The sequence below is a fragment of the Amphibalanus amphitrite genome, unplaced genomic scaffold, assembly GCF_019059575.1.
Source record: "Amphibalanus amphitrite isolate SeventyFive unplaced genomic scaffold, NRLGWU_Aamphi_draft 002418F_arrow, whole genome shotgun sequence".
Taxonomy (NCBI): Eukaryota; Metazoa; Arthropoda; class Thecostraca; order Balanomorpha; family Balanidae; genus Amphibalanus; species Amphibalanus amphitrite.
In genome coordinates, this window is record NW_024883861.1 from 1 (window position 1) to 22,896 (window position 22,896).

A 22,896-nucleotide genomic window follows, 5' to 3' on the forward strand; every position below is an offset into this window, starting at 1 on the left:
GAGGAGCTGTGTGACGTGTCGCTCTGTGGTCGGAGGGAGCTGTGTGACGTGTCGCTCTGTGGTCGGAGGAGCTGTCTGACGTGTCGCTCTGTGGTCGGAGGGTCTGAGGTGTCGCTCTGTGGTCGGAGGGAGTTGTCTGACGTGTCGCTCTGTGGTCGGAGGGAGCTGTCTGACGTGTCGCTGTGCAGTGGTCGGAGGGAGCTGTCTGACGTGTCGCTCTGTGGTCGGAGGGAGCTGTCTGACGTGTCGCTCTGTGGTCGGAGGGAGCTGTCTGACGTGTCGCTCTGTAGTCGGAGGAGCTGTCTGACGTGTCGCTCTGTTGTCGGAGGGAGCTGTCTGACGTGTCGCTCTGTGGTCGGAGGGAGCTGTCTGACGTGTCGCTCTGTTGTCGGAGGGAGCTGTCTGACGTGTCGCTCTGTATCCAGGGTCGGAGGGAGCTGTCGACGCCGCTCCGCCAGGTGCCCGTGACGCCCCAGACGGCCTCGGAGCTGGTGCGGCTAGCGCTGCGGCCGGCCGACGCCGACTCGGACGCCGACAGCGACGTCGGCGACGAGCACGACGAGCACCTGGTTGAGGGAGCAGGGGCCGCTGATCAGCTGACCAGATGGGGGATGGGGTGCTGATCGGCTGACGGCCAGATGGGGGTGCTGATCAGCTGACGACCAGGGGAGATGCCGATCGGGTTACACAAAAGATACAGAGTATGCCCGGGGCAGGTGTGAATGGCGATGGCGACAAAAGCCCATGAGCATTGAGCATACTTTGTTGATAGAACCATTTGTAAATTTGGCGCTGTTGGGAAGCTTTGTCCGTGCCCGGGCTGCTCCCCTGAGTGCCGCCATGTATAATGTATAGTCTCTCTTGGAAGTATTGCTAAACTGTGAAAGGAAGCACGTCCGGTGAACCAACGGCTAAAATCGGTTCGACCCTCGCTCAGCCCTTCCTCCGCGACATCCTCATCAATCCCCCAGGTCAATTCGTTCAATGACTCAAACTAGCAGTCCTCCCTCGGTTGGGCTTGACGGCACCGTCGCATTGTGGTGCGGTGCTTTCGAGAGAGAATTTACCGTGCGCCGGATGACGGAGCTGTGTGTGCCCCCGGTGATACTGCAGCTGTGTGCTGTCTCGATAATACTGCGGCTGTGTGCCCCCGGTGCTACTGCGGCTGTGTGCCCCCGGTGCTACTGCGGCTGTGTGCCCCCGGTAATACTGCGACTGTGTGCTGTCTCGATAATACTGCGGCTGTGTGCCCCCGGTAATACTGCGACTGTGTGTGTGCCGCCCTGTACCGCTGTGTGTGTCCCCGGTGATAGGTACTGCGGCTGTGTGCTGTCTCGGTAATACTGCGGCTGTGTGCTGTCTGGGTAATACTGCGGCTGTGTGCTGTCTCGGTGTTGCCGCTGTGTCTGTGTGTGCCGCCCTGCACCGGGTGTCTGCCCCCGGTGACGCCGCTGTGTGTGTGCCTCCCTTCCCCCGGTGACGCCGCTGTGTGTGCCTCCCTTCCCCCGGTGACGCCGCTCTGTGTGCCTCCCTTCCCCCGGTGACGCCGCTGTATGTGCCTCCCTTCCCCCGGTGACGCCGCTGTGTGCCTCCCTTCCCCCGGTGACGCCGCTGTATGTGTGCCGCCGCCAGTCGGAGTCGCTGCTGGAGCGGCTCGAGCAGTGCGAGCTGTTCGAGCTCACCACCGCCGAGCGGCTCGAGGTGCTGCGCGTGCTCGTGCACCGGCTGCTCGACACCGATTCTCTGGCCGACCGGCACCGCGAGCTCTGCCTGCGCAGGGACGCCATCGCGCGCGACCTGAAGGCCCAGCGCAAGGAGGAGGAGGCGGCGGCGACGGCGGCCGCGGCCCCCCAGCCGGCCGCCGCCGCAGCCGGCGCCGAGGCCGGCCACCCGGAGAGCCCGGCGCCGGCAGCGCCGCCGGCCGACGGCGCCGACACCTCCATCGGAGACGGAGACGACCTCGCCTCGAGAACCAAACGGTCCCGGAGAAACCTGGAGCAGGCGCGCCGCGAACGCGAGGAGCGCGAGCGAGAGAAACGGGAGAGGTGAGCTGGCCACTGCGACAGTGGTAGTCGGTGGGGGCTACTGCTTTATCCTAATAATGAGATAAGTAAGGGGGCGCATAGCTCTCACGGGCCGAATAACTCCATTTTAGCCTCTTTGTGGAGTCTAATGCTATGCTATTCGCGGTACTGCTAAATCCGTGTTGACTTTGCGATGCGGGACGGATATTTCGAGTAATTAATTAACGCAGCGTCCCGTTCAGTTCAGATCGCTGTCGTGCGTTGCGACTCGTTGTGTCCTTGTGGATGGTCAGTGTCCGACCGACGTCCGTCCGTCCGACAGGCGTGAGAAGGAGCTGGAGGCGGAGCGGAAGGCGCTGGCCGAGGCGGCGCTGGCGCGCGAGTACCAGTCACTGAAGGCGGAGGCGGCGCGCGTGCTGCGCCGGGCGCCACTCGGCCGGGACCGGCACCACCGGCGCTACTGGCTGCTGGACAGCCTGCCGGACGGTCTGTACGTGGAGGCCGGCTGGGCGGACCGCCAGACCACCGAGTACCGCGTGCAGCCGGCCACCGACCACCACACGTCCTCTGACGAGGACGACCAGCCGCTCACCGTCGTACAGCGGCGCAGCCTGCTCGAAAAGGACCAGGTCAGCTGCCAACTTATCCTGGGTCAGCCCGCCGGTTTGGGGAGTTGTGGGACCTTCTCTAGGAAATGGATGAAATGTTGCGCTTAGCTTTCTTCGATCTATGTATATTGTTTATGGTATGAATCATCGCTTCACTGCATGCCTATTCACTGTTCGGTGAGCGTGTCTGTGCTCCCCTTCTCTGCCGACTGACGTGCCCCGGCGGCCGGGCAGACGACGGTGCCGGAGCCGGCCGAGAACCGCTGGTTCTGCTATACCACCCTGCCGGAGCTGGAGCAGCTCCGCGCCGCCCTGGCGCTCAAGGGCGAGCGCGAGGCGGCGCTGCGCGAGGCGCTGGCGGCTCACGACGAGCGGCTGCGCACCGCGCTGGCGGCCAAACCGTGAGTGGGCGGCGCCGCCGAGCCGCGGGAACTAGCGGGCGCTATGGCCGTTATTGTACGCAATTCTTTTGATACAGTGCTGCAGCGCTGATGTTATTTCATCATTTTAGGCTAGCTGTTATGCATAGAAAACGGCTTTCATATGAGTCATTGACCACAAAACTTTTAAGTCGGCTTGCTTTTTGGCATTTGAGGCTGTACATAATGTGATGTAGTGGCTATCAAGTTAGTTCCTTTAAAAGTTTTCGTAGAAGTTAAGTTCCAGCCTAGGTCCTTCGTTTACGTGGCGTTTGTTTTGCAGTGAACCAGTACCTGAAAAGACGAGTTTGACGGAGGCCACACCTTCCGCCGAGCCTGCGAAGAATACTCGAACGACCCCCACCAAGCCGGAAACGTCTGCTGAAACAGGCGACGTCGAGGCGGGTGCGGTCAAGGCCCCGGCCGAGGCCGGCGTTGATTCTGACAACAAGACGGATGTGAAGGTGGAGGCGGACGCGAATGCCAACACAGAGTCTGTCCGGGAAAGCAGAACGGAGCCCGATGAGCCCAGGCCCCGGACGGACCCGGAGCCGGAGGCGGAGGCCCGGGTGGACTCCGGGGCGGCCGGCAGCGCCGGAGCGGCGGCGGCGGCTGACCAGGAGGAGGCCGGCGGCTACCAGTTCCTCATCTCCACGCTGAAGGAGGACATTCTGGGCATCGAGGAGGAGCTGTCGGCCGGCTGGCTGGGCGCCGTGCCCGAGCCGGCCGAGTGGGCCGAGCGTGTGCTGGCGGCCGAGACGGCCGACCGGCTGGGCGCCGCCGTGCTCGAGTGCGAGCGCCACATCCGGCGCGACGTGCTGCAGGGTCCGCTGGCGGCCGGCGGCCAGCGCTGGGCGGACGCCGTGCGCGCCTGCCGCACTCTCTCCCGGCTGCACGTGCTGGTCGGCCTGCTGGACTCGGCCATCCGCTGGGACCTCTCCACCGCACAAAAGGTACGCACCTCTCCACCGCACGGGCCTCTCCACCGCACTAAAGGTACGCACCTTCCACCGCACAAAAGGTACGGGCCTCTCCACCGCACAAAAGGTACGGACCTCTCCGCCGCACTAAAGTATAGGGTGCGGCAAAAGGTTTGATATCTCACAAATCGTCCCTCCTTTCAATGAAAGTAATGCAACAGATTCATTACAACGGTCATTATTTTCTCCATGAAACTGGGACAACGTGAGAACACCAGCAGGTATGCTGGGCACAAAGTTATGAGATGCTAAGGGCTGATGTTTGCCCAGGTTTACCTGAGCGCCTTTTCGAGCTGTCCGGGGTCGCTGGGTGGTTCAGGCTTGTGAAGCTCCTGCTGCACGATTCTCTGGGTTATTTTGATTGGAGTTAGGTTAGACCTGTTCCCTAGCCATGTGCCCTTCGCCCAGATATCGGATAGATGCTCTTGGTACAGCCCACCGCTAAAGTAATGTGTGGTTTTACCAATCTCAACAGATGGCTTTGACCGACGATTTTTAAATGCGGACTGATTGAAAAAAGAAGACGTCAATAGATAAAGTTGTAGCTGCAAGGGTGAAGATACATGTAAGCTACATTTAAAGTCTCGTTGCAGTCTAGCTAATCGTTCCTAGGCTTCAGAAGCAGATCATACCCATGACTGAAACCACACATTACTTCTGCTGTGGACTGTACCATCTCGAAGTTCTGGCAGACCGATGAGCAGGAGCACCGTCCTGCATGAAAAGGCTGGCTGACCTGATATTCCGTTAATTTTGGTCCTACATGAGTTTTATGGGCCTTCAATACGAGTGTGTCTCTCCAATACCGACGGAAAATTGTCCCAGACGCCTGATGATTCTGTCAAGTTTATCTTTTAGCCACCCTTTTTGCAGAGTGCTCGGAGTTCCTACGTGATTTTGTCGTAGCTGCTCACCATTCCGTACAGACTACAGTCGTACAAAAGCAACTGCAATGTAAACCGTCGCCAGTCTATGGGCGTCTTCACAGGTGCTAACGTAAGGGAGTGGGGTCGATCGGACCCCCAGCCAGTGCTGGAATTGTCGTTTCGTGTCTTGGTGCCGCGCGGAGAATAAAATCTCTCCGGAGAACCGACATTTGAGAACCGACGGAGAGACTTTAAGAAGTACCGACTGCAGCGCCAGATGTTTGGCTTACTAAATGTGACAAGTGATAAAAAGGTGTTACTCTAAATATTATTACTGCACATTTTAGATGTAATGATAGCAGTTTTCCATCACATGGGCCGGAAATTTCGGCTGCTGGAGTATAAGCTTGTAAAGGAGAGCGAACTCTTTTGGACCCAACTAGGACCTAAGAGGGTCTTTTTCCCAACACTAGGAAGCTAAAAAATCTCGCCAGACACACCAAGAGATTGGAATACGTTCGAGGTTAGGGGAGAGCGGGGAGAGTTGTATCATGTCCAAGTTGTATCAGGGCGAATTGTGCCAAACTTATCCAATGGATGGCGCTCGCGACACGACCAGCCGACGAGGTTTTCCGGGCGCCATCTTTCCCCGTTCTGTCTTGTGGCTGAGTGGACGCGTCTCGAGGTGAGAGCCGATTTTATGTTTTTTTAATGTCATTCTAAAAAAATAAGTTGCAAGAAAATGTGTGTTCTGGGCATTTAGATGTGCACGAATTTGAAAGATCTCCGTAGCGGTGGTGAGGGTAGGTTCTAAGGCTGCGTGAGTGAAAACGGATTTCTCCAGCTGTCCGCTGTTTTTTGAGCACGAGTATGTTTTTTCCAAGATGGCGGCTAGGTACATGTTGTATCAGAGCCGGGTGGGGTTTGTTGTAACATGTATGTATGTATGTATGTATGGGTATGTTGCTTTTGATCGCGAAAGCTAAGCCCTGGCTCGCGTTTGTAGGTAGCTAGTCAATGCTCGTTCCATTTCGGCACAATGTGTTGGCTTCTTTGCTCTTAACGGGCCACTTTTGCGTCTAGTCTGTTGATGTTTCGTTCGTTTCGATGTTTCGTTGGGATTGCATTGACCTAAGTTTGGTCTAATAAAGTGAAGTCTTTGAGCATACCTATACATTGTATTAACCCCATTTAATGTTGCTGTTATGTTCAAAACCAGTAGCAAGCACACTCCCTGAAACGTGAAATAGTGATACAAATTACCCCACCATGTGATACAACTCACCCAAGCCATGGGGCAAGTTGTATCAAAAACATTGTTCTATTCGGGAGATCGTAGAAGAAAAACTGGTAGAGGTAGCGGAAAAGTTACTTTGCACAAAAAAGCAGAAGAATCAAGGAAGGGGAAAGTATGGAAATAATGAGTTTATCACGGATAGTTACGAGGTTATGGGTCTCGGAGTAAAAACTGATACAACCCACCCCACTCCCTACTAGACGTCAGCTTAGATTGTTGACATGGCCTTGACCCTGAGATCCATCGAGAGCAAAGGTGAAGTATTACAATTACAACTGTGTTACGGCGGGCACAGTGGTTCTGCTTCGCCAAAGCATTACTGTCCGTTCCTAGTTGACATATGCCCTAAAATCACAAATCACCATCAGAATCGCCCTGTGCTGACACACGGTCCTAGGTGGGGCGGCTGCCGAGCCGTGACCCGGGCCGTGGACGCGATCGGCGCCCTTGTCCGATAGCCGCCGTCGTGGCCGGCGTGAAGGTCAATTGGCCGCCGTCGGCAGCGGTCGAGGGGATCACACGATAGACTATCGGCCGATATGTGTCGGCGATGAGCGCTACCGAATTAATCCCGATCGGCCGCTGCTATCGGCCTTTTAATGGGCGTCCTGACAATGACACGTCTGATGGAAACCTACTGCGCTGCCGAGTTCCGGCTGGGCCGATAGCTCCCTCAGCCGCCGCCGCAGCCCGCACACTCAGCGAGCAGTGTTTGTTGTGATTGGCACTATCGACGGGCAGAAACGCGGACATCGTAAAGAGATTATAGGCTTTATGTGAATCACACACAGGTGCGACTTATCGGGTGACTGGGATGTTAACCCGCGCCCCGTAGGGGGGGGGGGAGGGCGAAACGGCCTCCCTGTCCTTTTCCGTCGATATCTCCTAAACGACTGCATCTATCGTCATCAAACTTTAAGAACCCCTCCGGCATCAATTTTACACATTATTACCAATTTTTCCTAAGGCTACGATAGGTTGGCCACAAATGACGTCAGAATGACGTCATGTTCCGCCATTTTTTGACCCTAGAAAGGTTTTGCGGGAACAGCTATCAGGCCTACAGCTTTGCAGATACAGAAAAATGCTCTGACATGAAAGGTGTAGAATTACCAGGGCTATAAGGCTACTATCTCGGATTTTTTGAAATTTTTGGATTTTGACCGCCAAAATAAAAAGTAATACATATTTGGATTTTATGGCAAAAAATCCCAAAATGTTTTGGAATTTCGCAAAAAAAAAAACGGAATATAGGTTATAGTCTCTACCTTCTTTCATACGCATGCTGAATTTGAGATCGGTGCCTCTTTTTTGGCCAAGCTATGGCGAAAAAAACTTCAATATTGATTACGTCAAACTTTAAACTCAATTTTAAGCAATTCCAGACCACGTAGCGCAAAACAAAGACCACGATTAGACTCCCTGTGACGAGCTACATCGAATCGATGCGCATTTTATACGAGTGGCAGAGTCCGCTGATAGGCCTACGGGGCGCGGGTTAAGTCATTGGATGAGTGTATGTTTGTGATGACCCTGGCGCTGGTGTTCTCTGCGTCTGACCGCTCGGCTCTCTGTGCCGCCGCTGACCGGGCCGGCCGGCCGCTGCTCCCCAGAAATGCCGCGTGTGCCGGCGGCGTGGCGAGGGCGCGGTGGCGCTGTGCGCCGTCTGTAAGCAGCTCTACCACTGCAACTGCCTGCGGCCGGCGCTGCTCGAGGTGCCCGGCGCCGAGTGGCAGTGCTACGGCTGCCGGCCGGTGCCGCCGACGCCGCGCCACGGCCGCCGACAGCGCGCCCGCAGATACGTCGACGACGAGCCGCTCTACGAGGTAGGTCGGCCGTCCCTGCTGGCGCCCGTGCCGCCGGGCAGCCCGCGTGGGCCTCCTGTAAGCCGGCGTGCCCGCTGGTGGGGGGGGGGGGGGGGGGGGGGGGGGGGGGGGGTGGGGGGGGGGGTGGGGGGGGGGGGGGGGGGGGGGGGGGTGGGGGGGGGGGGGGGGGGGGGGGGGGGGGGGGTGGGGGGGGGGGGGGGGTGGGGTGGGGCGGTGAATCCTCCTGCCGTCGGGAAGCTGTGCCAGTTGCGGGCATTGGCAGATGAAAATTCGCGTGTTGTTTCGGTCAAATCTTCAGGCATAAAACTCGTAAATGGGGTGCAGGCAGACGGCTGGCATGTAGTAACACCGAGTTGGACGCTGTGTGGCCCACCGTGGTCATTGTGGTGTCAATTGAGCCACTACCCTGTCCTCTGCGCGCACCGACTGTCCTCCCTCGCTCCGCAGGAGGAGGACGGGGAGGGGAGGAGGAGGCGCCTCCCCCGAAAGAGGAAGTGCCGCGCTGCGCCTCAGCGGACCAAGGACATGATTTTCTGCACCAAGTGTCCGGCCGCGTTCCACAAGACGTGCCACGACCGCCCATGCTGCTCCGCGTCCGGTGAGCTGCCCGTGTAATTGCTCCGTCTGTGAGCTGCTCCGTGTAAATATCCGTCTGATGTGAGCCGCCCCGTGTAATTACTTCGTCTGCGAGCTGCTCTCTGTGTAATTTCTCCGTCTGCGAGCTGCTCTCTGTGTAATTGCTCCGTCTGCGAGCTGCTCCGTGTAAATACCCATCTGATGTTAGCTGTTTTATAAATGTCCGCCTGATGCGCGTTGTTCTGTGTAAATATCTGTCCTGCTGTGGGCTGTTCTGTGTAAATTTCTTGTTGACGTGAGCACTAAGCTGCTCCTTGTCAATGTCCGTATGATTTGGGCTGCTTCGTGTAATTGTTCCGTCTGATGTGAGCTGCTTTGTGTAAATATCCGTCTGATGTGGGCTGGTCTGTGTAAATATCCGTCTGATGTGAGCTACTCTGTGTAAATGCGTCTGATGTGAGCTGCTTTGTGTAAATTTCCGGCTGATGTGGGCTGCTCCGGCCATCATCGGGTCCTACGCTATTACTGTAGCTGCCACTTCCGCATATAAGCGCACATTTCATCGTGTAGGAGTCGTGGGACCCCAGAACCCATGGTTTTGTCATTTTTGGTTGTGTTTGGTGCGCTGTGTGATGTCAGCGTTTGGTATTGTTCGGCACCCCTCTCGGTGCCCGACTGAGTAGTGTGTAACGCGGTCTGATCGCCGTCCTGCCGCCAGGCCCGGATGGGAGTGCATGGACTGCAAGGCACCGCCCAGGAAGCGCGTGCGCGGCCGGCCGGTCGGCCCCAAGCCGCCGCTGCCGTCTGCGCTGCTGCGCCAGGCCAGGGCCAGCTTGTCCGACGGTGAGCAGGCAGAGGACAGGAGGAGGAGGCAGAGGAGGAGGAGCAGGAGGAAAGAGGAGGAGGAGGAGACGGTGGCGAGGGAGAGGAGGGAGGAGAGAAGACGAGGAGGAGGACGCAGAGGAGGAGGCGGCCGATCAGACGGAGGACGGTGCGCCGGCGGCGGAGGACGGTGGCCCGGCGGCGGAGGACGGCGGACCGGCGGCGGAGGACGGCGGACCGGCGGCGGAGGACGGCTCCAGTCCGCCCGAGGACGGTCGCTCCGGGCGGAAGCGCGCGCCGCAGCGCCGGCCGCGGCCGCTGGTCGCTGAGCAGGACGAGGTGCCGGCGCCGTCCCGGCCGGCCGGCGCCGGCGCAGTGTGGTCACCGCCGACACCGAGTCGGAGGAGGAGCGGCTGATCCGTCAGCTCAGCTCGGACGAGGAGGAGGCGGAGCCGGGCGGCCGGCGCGCGCGGCGCCGGCCCTCGCTCCGCCAGCAGCACGGCGGCCGCTGCCGCAGACAGCCGCGCAAACGGTACGCCGAGCGCAGTGAGAGCGACATGGAGGCTAGCGACGGCGAGCGGCGCGCCCGGCGGCACCCGAGCCCCCAGCGGCCGGCCAAACCGTCGCCCAGCAAAATAGAACTGGTGAGCACGGCGCCAGCGGGACTGAGTTTTGACAGTCAGTTGTGTGCTATCTGCGGCTCTGGCGTGAATCGGCCTCGGTGGCCACAGTGGTCGTAGGTCTGGCCCTTCCGCTGTGTATCTGGCCGGCTTACCGCTGTCGTATCTGACCCCCCCCCCCGCTGTGTATCTGACACTGCCGCTGTGTATCCGACCCTCTGCGTCGCCATCAGTCTCCACACACCGCCCCGCCCCGGCACCGTTAAGGCAACGTTCATGTTGTTGATCTCAACAGTGGCCGCGCCGGGCAGTCGGGTGACCGGCAGAAGGCTTGGCTTTCCCGGCGGCTGATGGGGAGGGACCCTGACCCTGACCCCAGTTGACGGGGTGGCACGAACGGACGGCCCAGTTGGACACACTCGTCCGCCGGAAACCCGACTGTTACATATCTCCTTTTCAGGTGACAAGCTGTTAGTGACAAGGCTCCTGCCGTCCCCTGACGCCCCCCCCCCCACCCGCCCCCGCCGTGGCCCCTGCCGTCCCCTGACACCCCCCCCCCCCCGTGGCCGCGGCAGGTGCAGCAGGTGGGCGCCGTGTGCATGTACTGCGACCTGCCCTCCTCGCGGCGTAACGAGCTGGCCGTGTGCCAGTCGTGTCCGAGCATGTACCACCGTCGCTGCGCCAGCGCGGCCGGCCTCGTGGACGCCTGGCAGTGCCGCCAGTGTGTGCTGCCTGCCGAGCACCGCGCCCGTCCCATCCGACCGCGCATCAGCCAGGTACGGACGGCCGCCGGCGGCGGGCTCTCTGGTCTGCCGCACCCTGACTGCCGCCGCCCCTGACTGTTACCGCCGCCCCTGACTGCTGCTGCCGCCCCTGACTGCTGCCGCCCCCGACTGCCGCCCCTGACTGCTGCGCCCCTGACTGTCGCCGCCCCGACTGCCGCCGCCCCTGAATGCCGTCCCTGACCGCTGCCGCCCCCGACTTCTGATCCCTCCCTGACTGCTGCCGCCCCTGACTGCCGCCTCCGACTGCTGCCGCCCCTGACTGCGCTGCGGCCCCTGACTGCTGCCGCCCCTGACCGCTGCCATCCCTGACCGCTGCCGCCCCTAACCTCCTGCTGCCCCTGACTGCCGCCCCTGAATGCCGCCCCTGACTGCCGCCGCCCCTGGCTGCCGCCCCTGACTGCCGCCCCTGACTGCTGCCGCCCGGCCTGACTGCTGTCACCTCAGCAGTTGTCCTTGACAGGTGGGACCCCTGACTGCAGAGGGCTGGCACCCCTTTACCTGACACCTTTTAGCTGTTGCCCGGCGTACTATGCCCATTTGCTAATCGGGCGTCCGTAACACTGCGCTGGGACCTGCTGCCTGTAACCTCGTCAACTGTCTACCTTACACCCTGACCGACTGAACCCCCACCCCCTCACTCACTTCTCTCATTCCTGTTAGTTATCTCACCCTCTAACCTTTTTGTTCATCTCTCCTGTGATCCTCTTTCTAGGCCGCCATTTGTGCCCCGTGCCCCGCCCAACACCCTTTGTTCCCGGTCCCTCTCGGATGCTCCCAGTCTCCCATATGACCGCTGACCTAACTGCCCTGATCATTGAATCATGTGGCCAAGGCCGCGCCCGATTGGTGGGCGCCGCGTCTGTGCACTGTGCAGCTCCCCCGCCGCCTTCCGGTGCTCGTTCTCGGCAATCGGTGCGGCGCTGCGCCATTTCCCCTGCGCCCGGCCTCTGCCGTGGTCTGACCGGATGGTCATGATACCGCCGACTGTACTGTGCACGTCCGTCCGGCCTGACGCCCCCGCTCGGCCGCGCTCGGCGGCGCGCGGGGGCACGGCGGGTGCTCACTAACGCGCTCCCCTTTCCGTTTCAGGATTTCGAGTATGAAGAGTGAGGAGATAGACGCTGTTAGAATATTTTCGTACTGTTGTACAGGCCGGCCGGGGCGACCGACGGGCTGTGTTGACGTCGGCTCGGTGGCGGTGAGTGGGGCCGGGCACGGCGCCCCCCCCCCCCCCCTCCCTCCCCTCGCCCGCGCCCCACTTCCACACAGTGACTGGCGGAGGCCGAGGGAGGGGCACTCCGGTCACCGAGTGTGCGCTTTTTCGCGGACTGTGAGCGAGTGAGCGCGTTGTTTTGAGCCCAGCGGGGCGCGACCGGTCGTTGGCGAAGAGAGCGACAGTGAGCCGCGGGTGGGCGTCCCGTCGCGACTCCGGTCGTCTGTTGTACGCTAGTATTAGCTGCGCCGCGCGCCCGCGCGCGCCTGTGCTCGTTGCCGGTCATTCCTTTTAGCGTAGTCGGCTGTGGCGGCGCGTCGGCCGCCGTAACTCGAAGGCGACCCCAGTACCTGCTCCCCTGGCGGCGGGCCGCCGCCGCGTAGTCGGTGTTCGGCCTATTTAAATGATGTTTCTGATGCTCGAGAAAAAATATATGACTTCTACTTCCCGCCGGCGTGTGTGAGCGCCGGACAGAGACGCACGCAACAAGACGGGGTATCGTGGCAGCTGGTGTATTCTATCGACTATGTGCACAGTAAAAAGGACACGAGAGAGTCGCATGCTTAAAGACGAAAAGAAGACATCACCGACATCGAACCCCAGATGAGTGGAGACGTGCCATATTGTAAAAATAGAATATACCGATTGGACTAACATCATGATTCGCTCATCCAACAATATGCTTTATCGTTCAGGAGGGCGTAAACACCGCTCAGATATATAATGATCACGTCACTTCGGCAGTTGTCAAAATATCGGCCAGGAGGCATAAAATTCGCCTGGAATTACCACCTTGCGCGCACGGATAACCGGCTGCGCAAGCCAAAGCACCACCTAAAATAAGCTATAAAACTAGCCGTCGCCTTCGTTTCCACGCGCCGGCCCGCGCTACGTCACTATGCGGCCACGCAGTCGCCCATTGTACCGCTGTGGCCCGCAGGACGCCGCGGCCGGAGCCGGCTTAATGACATCACATGATATTGCACAAGCCACCCTGTGCGCCTACTGCCTAGCGACCACGTATAAAAATAATCAACTCGGGATCCTACTACGACCCGTGCGTACGCGTTTATCACAATATCTGTACCGCGCTCCCACGCTGCCAGTACGCGGGATTCCCCACAGGAGCAGAGGATGACTGAAGGCACTTGGGGCCCAGCTGGCGCCAGCTGAGCGGAGCGCCGCCGTGGGCCGCAGCGGCCCGATCCCGTCGCGCCGGAATGGAGCGCGGCCCGAGCGCCGGGGGCCGCCGGCGGAGCGGGCCGGGCTGGCTGGCAGTTTGTACTGGCGCGCGGCGGCCCTGCCGACCTCAGTGGCCGTTTGAGGTCGGCGCCGGCCGCTCGTTGAGCAGCAGCGGCGGCAGGAACTTCTTTCCACTGACGAGCGGCTCGAGGCCCTCTCCGGCGTAGGAGACGAGCGGCGAGATTTCGCAGAGCAGCGGCTGCTCGCGCTGCAGCCACGCCTTCTGGCTGTGAACGGCACGAGGGGAGGGGGTCAGCCGGGATTGGGCAGCCGGGTCAGGTCAGTGCAGCGGCAGGGGCGGTGCAGACTGCGAGTCAGTCCGAGGCTAGTGTTTGACTTTGGATAAACACTCCTAACACCGGGGGTAACCATGAGAGACTAGACAAATTAAAAACTCGGAATCTACAAAAAAAAAAACAATCGCAGTAGGATGACAGAAGCGTGTGATGCATGCCTTGTTGCGATTAGCGATTGTAGTTGCGCTCTGAATTGGACGGGCTGCGGGGATAGATGTTCGGCTCGGCCTGACTTCACTCGGTGGATTGCTGCCGCCGTATCGGTCCCGTCGGCACGTCCGCCCGCCAGGGTGGGGATGGAGCCGCCGAGGGGGCAGGGCGGGGCTGCCGCCGTCATCCCGTACTCGAGTTTGTGATGCGGCAGACGGAGGTGGAGATTGGCGATAGGTGGGAGGTAGATAGGGGCGGCTGAGGGACGCGAGACCAGTACCCGGAAATGGGGGGGGGTGAGAGCAGTGAGGTGATTGGCGTATCACTGAACTCTGGCCTCGCGGGGGTGGGAGGAGTGTATGTCTGTGCGGGGTGGGAGGAGTGTATGTCTGTGCGGGGTGGGAGAAGTGTATCCGAACTCTAGTGTGGATGGGCGCAGTGGGAGGGGCCGGTTGCGGTACTCACGCCTCGTTGTTGTTGGCCTCCTCTCCGTCGACGGCGGCCGGGCTGTGGACAGATGACGGGCTGGTGTCAGCAGTGGTCGGGCTGGTGTCAGAAGGTAGTCACCAGCGGTCGACCGGGGATCTGGGTGTACTGCGACCATCAACACAGACACCGGCCACATAGTAGGTAGGTATGTAAGTACACTGGCGGGCAGCGCTGACGGCTGCCTCAGCGATACTCTCGGGGACGGATTTACCGCGCAAAGACGCATAAGTATACTCGTACACTTGCCACTGAAAAACGCGGCAGGCAAAACGCACGTCTGAACAATATCAAGGCGGCAGAGAGCGGGCAGTTGGGCGCCGATGACACCAGTGCCGCCCGGGTGGGCAGGGGCGGGTGGACCGCGGAGGTCGGCCGGGCCGCTCACCTGGGCATCAGTGGGAGGGGCTCTCCGTTCTCGGTGACGAACTGTCCGCCGGCGGCGAGCACGTAGCGCTGGTGGAGCGAGCAGAGCGCCAGCCGCGCCGTGGTCGGCGTGTCCTTCTCGGCGCCGTCGGCGTTCTTCAGCGGCGAGAACTCCTCCTCCCGCGGCACCTCCCACACGGCGAAGTTGCTGCCGGCGGCGCGGGCGGCGAGTCAGCACGGGCAGGCAATTGTGGCGGAGGGACGGCATTGGTTGCCGCACGACACGGAATTGCGAAGTTGACTGATGGTCTTGGTTCATACAACCCTACCCTGTGTTGGACCACATAACATAAACGGAACGACGGGCCCTCCGGATGTAACAACAATCAAGCGGCCGCCCAGTGACCGAAGTTCGAGGGCGGACCCGGTGACGAGTCACTGTCGGATCACATGCGCGTCCGATCGCGCCCAAGGTCTCGTACATCGTATGAAGTTCATGCCTCTTACGTATTACAGTTTGGCCCTGGCATGTTTCAGCCTGCTGACACCCATTCACAATATTGGCCACCAGCGAAGGTTCAATAATCAAACGGGTCATCCTCAGCGATAAGCGGCGCCCCTGTCGCAGGCGGATGGTGCCCGCGTGAAGGCGGCGACCCGTTAATTTTCCCGTGATCCACATTCCTCGCAGGCAAGGACGACATGTGCCGTCTGGGACGCTGTCCTCAGGCACAGAACACCAGGCTACACTTACTTGGCCACCTGGAAGACGTCAAAGACGAACTTCTCCATCTTGATGCCGTTGGGCTTCTCGGGCTTGCGGGTGACGCCGTCGTCGTCCACGTAGGGGATCTTCTTTTTGGCCACGTGGTGGAGCAGCGCCGCCTCGCGCTCGTTCACCACCAGGTCCAGGAAGTCCACCGTGAAGAAGTGGTTGGCGATGTTGCCCGTGCCGAAGGTGAGGCGGCCGTCGGCGTTGCGCTTCTGCGCCGTCTTCAGCGTGATCTCCGAGTACTCGACCACCTGGTAGTGGCCGTCCACCTGGCAGACCACGCCCACCGGCTCCTCCGGGAACGCCTTCTCCACCACAGGGGAGGGGAGGGGGCGTCACACACGGCGGGGCGCACACGGCAGGAGGCGGCTGGCACGGGGTGGAGAGTGGAACTAGTCCGTCTCAGTTCTGACCCCACCCATTGGAGCCATTGTGCATCACGCGACATTCACGGACTGATAACGGTGACAATGGGGGCCACGCCTTCCTGGAGGTGGTTGTGAAAGGTGGAATTTGTGCAATGTGTTGACGCAAGGCGGACTTTGCGAGGCTCGTATCGCTAAAATCTTACGCCCTCATCGAACGTAAGTGAAACAAAGAAGCTGAAAATGACTTACGGCTGTCTGCGAATGTGCCAATTTTCCGCCCGTACTCGTTGCCTTTGCTCCTGGTACTTGTCATGGCCACCGCGTTTTATGACAAGCCAATATCCAGTACCAGAGACGATTCGCTCTTCTGCGGCCCCGCCCTCCCTCATTCAGCGGTCCACGCGCGTCACACGGCCGCTATCCGGGGTCAGTCGTGACGCGTCATACGGCCGCCATCCGAGGGCAGTCGTGACGCGTCACACGGCCGCTAACCGCACTCGTGACGCGTCATCTGATCGGCGCGCGGACTCGAGATTTTCGCGGCGATTAGCTGGATAGGCCCGCAATAAATCGGGAACGCACGTGTATCGCTCGTGGCGTCACAGCGAGTCGTATTCGCACGGTCAGGTGATGATAGCGTTCCTTGCCGACGTGGACTGACGCACGCTCGATAAACCTCGTCTCCCGGCATTTACGATGCGGCTGCACGTGTGGCACGCAAACGGTATATCGGGGTGCGAGATCTGACGAGCTGACGACGCACGCGCAGGTGGACGCCGGAGGAACAGCGCCACAGTTGATTCGAGTGGACAATGCCAAGGGTCAAGGAAGCTGTGAAAAAGAAAGGTTGTGTTCTTTTCCGTAGAAGTTGGTATATCAAAACCGTTTTCATGGCATTGTGCGCGTTGCTATACCTATCGCTAACATTTGACCCCTTATCTCGCGCCGACTGGGATATAGTTCTGGTTTAGTTACTGAGGTGGGCGTCCGCTGGGTGTGCCCGCTACCCCGCCCGCTCCTGCGGTGCAGCAGCTCCGGTCAAGGTCAGGTGTGTAACGCCGGCGGGCGGTGAGATGGCCGGTCGGACAGGGCGGGGCGGGGGGGGGACCGGGACGGCGCCGACACAGCGCCGGCCCCACCCAGACTCCGAGCAGCGGACCGAGCACGGCCCGCGGCCGTCCGTGGGGCGTCCCTGCGCCCAATTACGCCAGACCTTCACCTTGCTCGGACAACGAGAGTGGCTAACCTCGAGGGCGGCGACCTTGGCCTTACAGAGTTTGTGGTAAAAGTGGTCCGATGAGTCCTCCGCTGAGTTCGAAGTTACGCTACACGCCCTCCGGGGAAAGCTTGCTCCGAACACACCGGTCCTGCTCAGTCCCTAGTCCGGACAGCCCCGGACTGGCCAGGGGGGGGGGCTGGCTCCCCCCCCCAAGAGAGGTGGAGCCCAGGGCAGCGCTGCAGGGCGCCATCAGAGCCTATGTGGTGCACACAGGACACAGCTTGCACAGTGGGGAATCAGAGACTAAGGCGGCGCTCACCTTTGCACCGCAGTCGGCGCCACGCGAGATGCAGTAGCCCATGAAAACGGGGTCGGCCATCTTCACCAGGATGTTGTCCACGCAGTAGACGTGCAGGTACTTGATGCCGCGCCCGCGCATGTCCTGCAGGATGTTCTCACGCTTCAGCGCCCGGTACAGACCGCCGTTGCCGTCAGGCGCGTGCGCGATCTTGCTAGGCGACTTCAGGATGATCTTGCCGTCGAATGTGAAACACGGCAGTGTGCCCTGCTCGAAGAACACCAAGTCCTTCTTGTCGAGGCCGAAGAAGTCGTTGTTTTCGAAGTACTCGAGTGTGGGCTGTTTGGTGGCCTCGCTGGCCATGATGTACCAGGTGACGGTGCCGCCGGCGCGGCCCGTCACCTCGCCGGCCAGTTCCTGCAGGCGCGCCAGCCGCTCGGCCTGCAGCTGGTACAGCGACTTCTTGGACGGCAGGCCCACGTCGTACATGCCCTTGGGGTAGTTGACGCCCAGCCGAGTGCCCTGACCGCCGGCCAGCAGCAGCACGCCCACCTCGCCGCGCGAGACCGCCTCCAGACCTGTCAGAGGGGCGGGGGGGGGGGTCAGTCAGGACCGCCTCCAGACCTGTCAGAGGGAGGGTCAGTCAGTCAGGACCGCCTCTGCAGACCTGTCAGAGGGAGGGTCAGACTGGGGACGGCCTCCAGACCTGTCAGAGGGGCGGGGGCAGTCAGGGACCGCCTCTGCAGACCTGTCAGAGGGGGGGGTCAGGGACTCAGGACCGCCTCTGCAGACTGTCGGAGGGGCGGGGAGGGTCAGTCAGGGACCGCCTCTGCAGACCTATCAGAGGGGCGGGGGGGGGGGTCAGTTGCAGGACCGCCTCTGCAGACCTGTCGGAGGGAGGTGTTTCAGTAACAGTAGCAGACCTCTGAGGACGATTCCCAGATTCTAAGGACGGCGGGTGAGTGAGAAGGTCCGAGCACAGAGGGTTACAGTGTCAGAGCAGACGGTTAAAGGAAAAGGGCCACCTTTAACATGGGGATTGAAACTGAGATAGCCATCTTGTAGCCCGTGTCCGAAAACCTGTCTGTTTATCTCCTTACGGCCGATTTCGGCCTCCATTCGTAGTTATCGGCAATTTTAAAAGAAAATACGCCAAGAATGCGTCCTTATCCCAGGAATGCGTTCTTATCCGACAATACAGCCACCCGCGGCAAGGCTGGTTTTTTACCAATCAGCTCCAACCAGCTCAGCTTTAACCAATCAGCTTATCTGACACAATCCGACGAGTCTGTCTTCTGAACGCTGATTGGCTTGAGTGTGACGTCATCGCTATGCCATCATACAGTAGGTGCCGTAGAGAGTATCAACATAGTACCAATATGTTAAATAGTTTTAAATACTTTTTCGCGAATTGTGCACTTCTGGCACCAGTTTTAAAAAGAAAATGAAAAATAATAATGTCAAAATGAAAAACAACGATATCTTCATATTTCACGAAGGTGGCCCTTTTCCTTTAAGAACGAACCCTGGTCTGTCTCGGACGGCGCGGGTCAGGAGTTGGATGCAGCATGGACATGGGTCGATGATGCCTGTAGATCGACAACGGCTACGGGGCGAATAGCGGCCTAAACACTGAGGCTGGATGGCTGCTTTGCAGATGGAGAGCGCAAACTGACGACAAACTGACTGACTGACATTTGTGTTGGAGCAGCCGCTGAGGTTTTCCCCGCATTGCCTACCCAACTTTATTAAAGGAATCAGCTTGTAAGTTAAGTGCCCCAAATGCCAGAGACCATATTATGTGCGATACGTGAGGTTCAACAATTAACTGCGTCATCAAGTGGAATGTGAGTGCGCCTGGGAACGTGTCAGTGTATAAGTGGAGACTTGACCGCGACACAATGCGCCATCAGAGCCCCGATCGGCTCATCTCTCAGTCGCAGCGGCGCGCCAGAAGAGCGCGGTCACGGATCGAAGTGCGGCCCGTGCACCGCCGAGGGGGATCACTACTCAGTACTCACTATCTGAGTGGCCGCCACCGCGCCAGATGAACGCTGGCCGGAAATGTGACGCACGCGGCGGCAGGGGGAGGGCAGGCGGAACAGTGAGTGGCCGCTGACCGGAGAGGTACGGTCTGATACGCCGGACACGGTCTAAGGTCCGTCTGACACCACACCCATGACCCAGCGGCGGTCAGTCGACAAACAAACTGTGCAGCCGCTCGGCGGCGGCCGGGCCGCGACGCACAGGGCGCGGCGCGGCGCGCTGCGGACCCTTCCGGCCGGACCCGGACCCGGGGCCGAGTGTTTGCTATGACAGCGGGCTGTCGGTGGCAGGGCCGCGCCGAGGCGGTGGTGACAGCCGCTCTGCTGAGCCGTGCCGGCGTTTTGTGGGGAACGGGTGAAAGCAGTGGCGTCTGGCTACTGAGCAGAGCGGCCTGTCGGCAGCTAGCAGCGGCACTGGCGCACACCGTACCGTCGCAATGGGTACCGGTCCGGCCGCACTCTCCCGGCCCAATGAATGGGCCATGCGGTACAGCATAGTAGCAGCGCTGGGCACTAGCGCCATCTCGGGATGATAATTTTAACTCGCCCGCTTTTTACTGTTGTCCGCGAGTGAGCCTGGGTGAATGTCGGGTTATTTCGGCTATACCTAGCAGACAAACTTTTTAATTTATAATCAGCAGTTATTTTTATTTATAAGCATTTCGATCACAAGCGGTTGTCAATCGCGATATTGCGGGACTTTGTCCCATGTTCAGCCGGAACTGGGCGCTGCGCCGCTGGCTGGTGGACAGTCTGGCTGCTCGTCCTGTGACTGCAGCTGTGAGGGGCTGAACGCCCTCTGAAGGGGCTGGACGCCGCCACCACCCCGCCAGCCGGCGACATTGCCGCCACAGCCGCAGAAACCGGTCGGCGTCGAAAGGCGTCATTAATGCACATCAGGTGATGTGTGCAGAGCTGAGGCGGCCTTTCGAAGTGACCCCACACCCTGTCAGCCTCACAGCTCAGTGGCTGGCACCCCGCGGTGCTGTCGCGCAGTGGCACGGGGTACGGCGCGTGCATTGGACGTAACGCACCAACACCTCCCGGGGGGGGGGGGGGCGGATCTCGTCCAGAGACCTCACGCGGACCGCAGATAGCTGTACATTGCAGGGCGCGCCAATGTCGGTATTGCCGCCGTCACTTCTCTCAAGGACTTCTACTTTCTAAATAGGGCCGGTCTCGTCTGCAACCGTTAAGCTGCCAGGCGGCTGCTGGGGCCAGGGGGCGAGGCGGGGCGGCGGGGGGGCGGCCTGGTGCGGCGGTCACAGCATCACAACAGCAAGTGGCCGCGCCGGCCGAGCACGTTGGCCCGCCCGCAGCTCAGAGCAAACGCTCCTAATAGTTGCTGCACTCCACTGCTGAGCGTTACCAGGGGCTAACCCTCCCGCCGAGGTCTTCGCGGGCTCAGATATGTGTAAAATTGCGTCATCTACCTATCGGTATTTATTAGGATGTGGGTATTTACTGATCTAAAAATAGATAAAATACGACTCGCAAAAGCAGTCACTTTCAAGCTGCCTTTGCGCCATATGGGTGTTATGTGTAGAGTCGTTTTGCCCATGACGGAATGTTCCTGGCGTGGGCCAATTATATGGCGGCGTCTCACCGTGACGAGTGCGTGTTCCGGTACACATACCGACCGAATAGTAGGTACGGCCGGTACGAGAGCGTGCGTCCGGGTCCGAAGTACCCGCTCCCCTCTCAAGTACACGTCCATTAGCACGATAGGGCTTATCTTGCGCTCTCAGCAGTCAGCCTAATTGATCGTGGGCTCCCGGTCAAGTACGTGACCCGGGGCGCCCTGAGCCCTCGTATCGTTACGCGGCGCTGTGAAGACTACACACGAGCAATTAGTCGCCCGGCGGCGGCCGATGGATCACAGTGACTCCGACAGCTGAATGGAGCCGCACGCCGATGACGCATAGGGCCTTAGGCCTGTCAGAAACTATCTGGTTTCAGTCAGCTTACAGTGGTGCCGATATAGTGATTACTGATTAGGCAGTTGAAAAGATACCTATCAGCAAGGCAGGCAGTTGTAATAGATAAATTATTTCAAAATAGATACCTACCCTTTTGAATCGGTCAAGCACTAGGTAGGTACTAGAGAAACCTCCCTGTAGCAATTGGTATTTAAGTACCTAAATATGTTAACTCTCAGTAAAATAACATTTAACCCTGCACGTTTCTGCAGCTACTATGAATTTGAAGAAAATCTGCACCTACCTATGCTTATGTTTGAAATTTGCTTTATTGTAAAAGTGTGCGTGAATTCAATAATTTCAGTTTATCCCGCACCGTAGACAGTGTTTACAATTGCTTCACATGCAAAGAGAGAAAATTATCAGATGTCATGTAACTGATTTATTAAACGTCTATGTAGACGATTAACAAACTGTTAATGTCTAGCAGACATTTCGTCTAGTTTGAAATATGTCGTGGTATTTTTTACCGTGAACCGCCCGAAAGATATCGGCGGCACGGGATAAAAATAAAAACCGCTCGTAGGTAGAAAAATCTTTTAAGTCTCGCATATGTTCTTACCTACTCGCGTTTACTATATATTATCGCGCTCCGTAGACAGTGTTTACAATTGCTTTACGTGCAAAGAAAAAAATTAACAGATGTCGTTTAACTGATTTGTTAAACGTCTAGAAAATTAACCAAACCAACTGTTAAACGTCTAGTAGACATTTCGTCTAGTCTGTGTTATGTCGTGTATAAAATGTATTTTTTTTAACTTTAAGCGCCCGAAACATATCGGCGGTACAGGATAAATTATTAAACCGCTCGTAGGTTGAAAAATCTTTTAAACGTCTCGCCCAGCGGCTCGACGTTTAGATTTGTTCTACCTACTCGCGGTTTAATATATTTAACGTCCTTGGGCTAAAAAAAGAGTGAAGAAGCCATGAAATGAGAAACTCTTCGCCAATTTATGAGAGAATGCCTATCAGGTATTGTTATTTGAAGATATCGTTTGGCCATAATAGTAGTCCGCGGCGTGACCAGACCCCACTGCAGCCGAGCTGGAAAACCAGATGACAAGATCGCTCCTCACGCTCACGAGAATCGTGCGAGCGGGCTGGCTGACAGGACGTCCCACCAAGGCCACTGGTGCTGGCGGGGTGCGCCGGCGACTGGCACCGCCGCCGGCGCAGGGACGGCAGGGCCGACAGGTAGACGGACGCACCACGGAAAACACCCACGGCCCTCTCCCCGGGAGATGAGCCGGCGCGGGACACTGCTGGGACGGGTTATGGAGGGGAGGGACCGACAGCGCGTAAACTAAAAACGTGGTAAACAACAGGAGAGAGGGAGAGATAGAGAGAGAAGAGGGGAGAGAGAGGAGAGAGAGAGAGAGATAGGAGAGAAGAGAGAGAAGAGAGAGAGAGAGGAGAGAGAAGAGGAGAGAGAAGAGAGAGAGAGAGTTGCCGCCTCTCGCTGCGGATTGGTGACTGGGGTGGGGGGGTGACTGACCCAGGTGACCGACCCCGCCCGTGCTAACCGATGTTCTCGAACTGGCGGAGCGCTCCTGGGAGGAGCGCACGGCCGAGCCAAAGTCCTCCGGGTGACGGGCTGCAGCCGATCGTCCAGCTTGTCCTGCTCCTGGCTGTGCGCCTC

General features: G+C 59.1%; 3 protein-coding genes across 3 annotated transcripts; 2 read left to right on the forward strand and 1 right to left on the reverse strand.

Annotated features, from left to right (window-relative positions):
* Positions 1-425: 425 nt before the first annotated feature.
* LOC122376949 (tyrosine-protein kinase BAZ1B-like) lies at positions 426-8,324 on the forward strand (the record flags this gene model as incomplete). Its single annotated transcript, XM_043356926.1, has 7 exons — positions 426-569; positions 1,633-2,045; positions 2,347-2,653; positions 2,867-3,033; positions 3,335-4,004; positions 7,808-8,020; positions 8,319-8,324. Coding segments are annotated over 7 exons (1,920 nt in total), but the record flags the coding sequence as incomplete, so codon positions are not given.
* A 1,450-nt stretch (positions 8,325-9,774) lies between these two features.
* LOC122376951 lies at positions 9,775-12,485 on the forward strand. The gene is made up of 3 exons (XM_043356927.1): positions 9,775-10,062; positions 10,614-10,814; positions 11,913-12,485. Exons 1-3 carry the CDS (start codon positions 9,976-9,978, stop codon positions 11,931-11,933), a joined length of 309 nt encoding a protein of 102 aa, XP_043212862.1. The 5' UTR covers positions 9,775-9,975; the 3' UTR covers positions 11,934-12,485.
* Positions 12,486-12,532: 47 nt separating this feature from the next.
* Positions 12,533-22,868, reverse strand: LOC122376954 (UDP-N-acetylhexosamine pyrophosphorylase-like; the record flags this gene model as incomplete). The annotated part of the gene is made up of 6 exons (XM_043356928.1): positions 12,533-13,505; positions 14,190-14,231; positions 14,599-14,784; positions 15,331-15,656; positions 17,246-17,811; positions 22,781-22,868. Coding segments are annotated over 6 exons (1,368 nt in total), but the record flags the coding sequence as incomplete, so codon positions are not given.
* Positions 22,869-22,896: the final 28 nt, after the last annotated feature.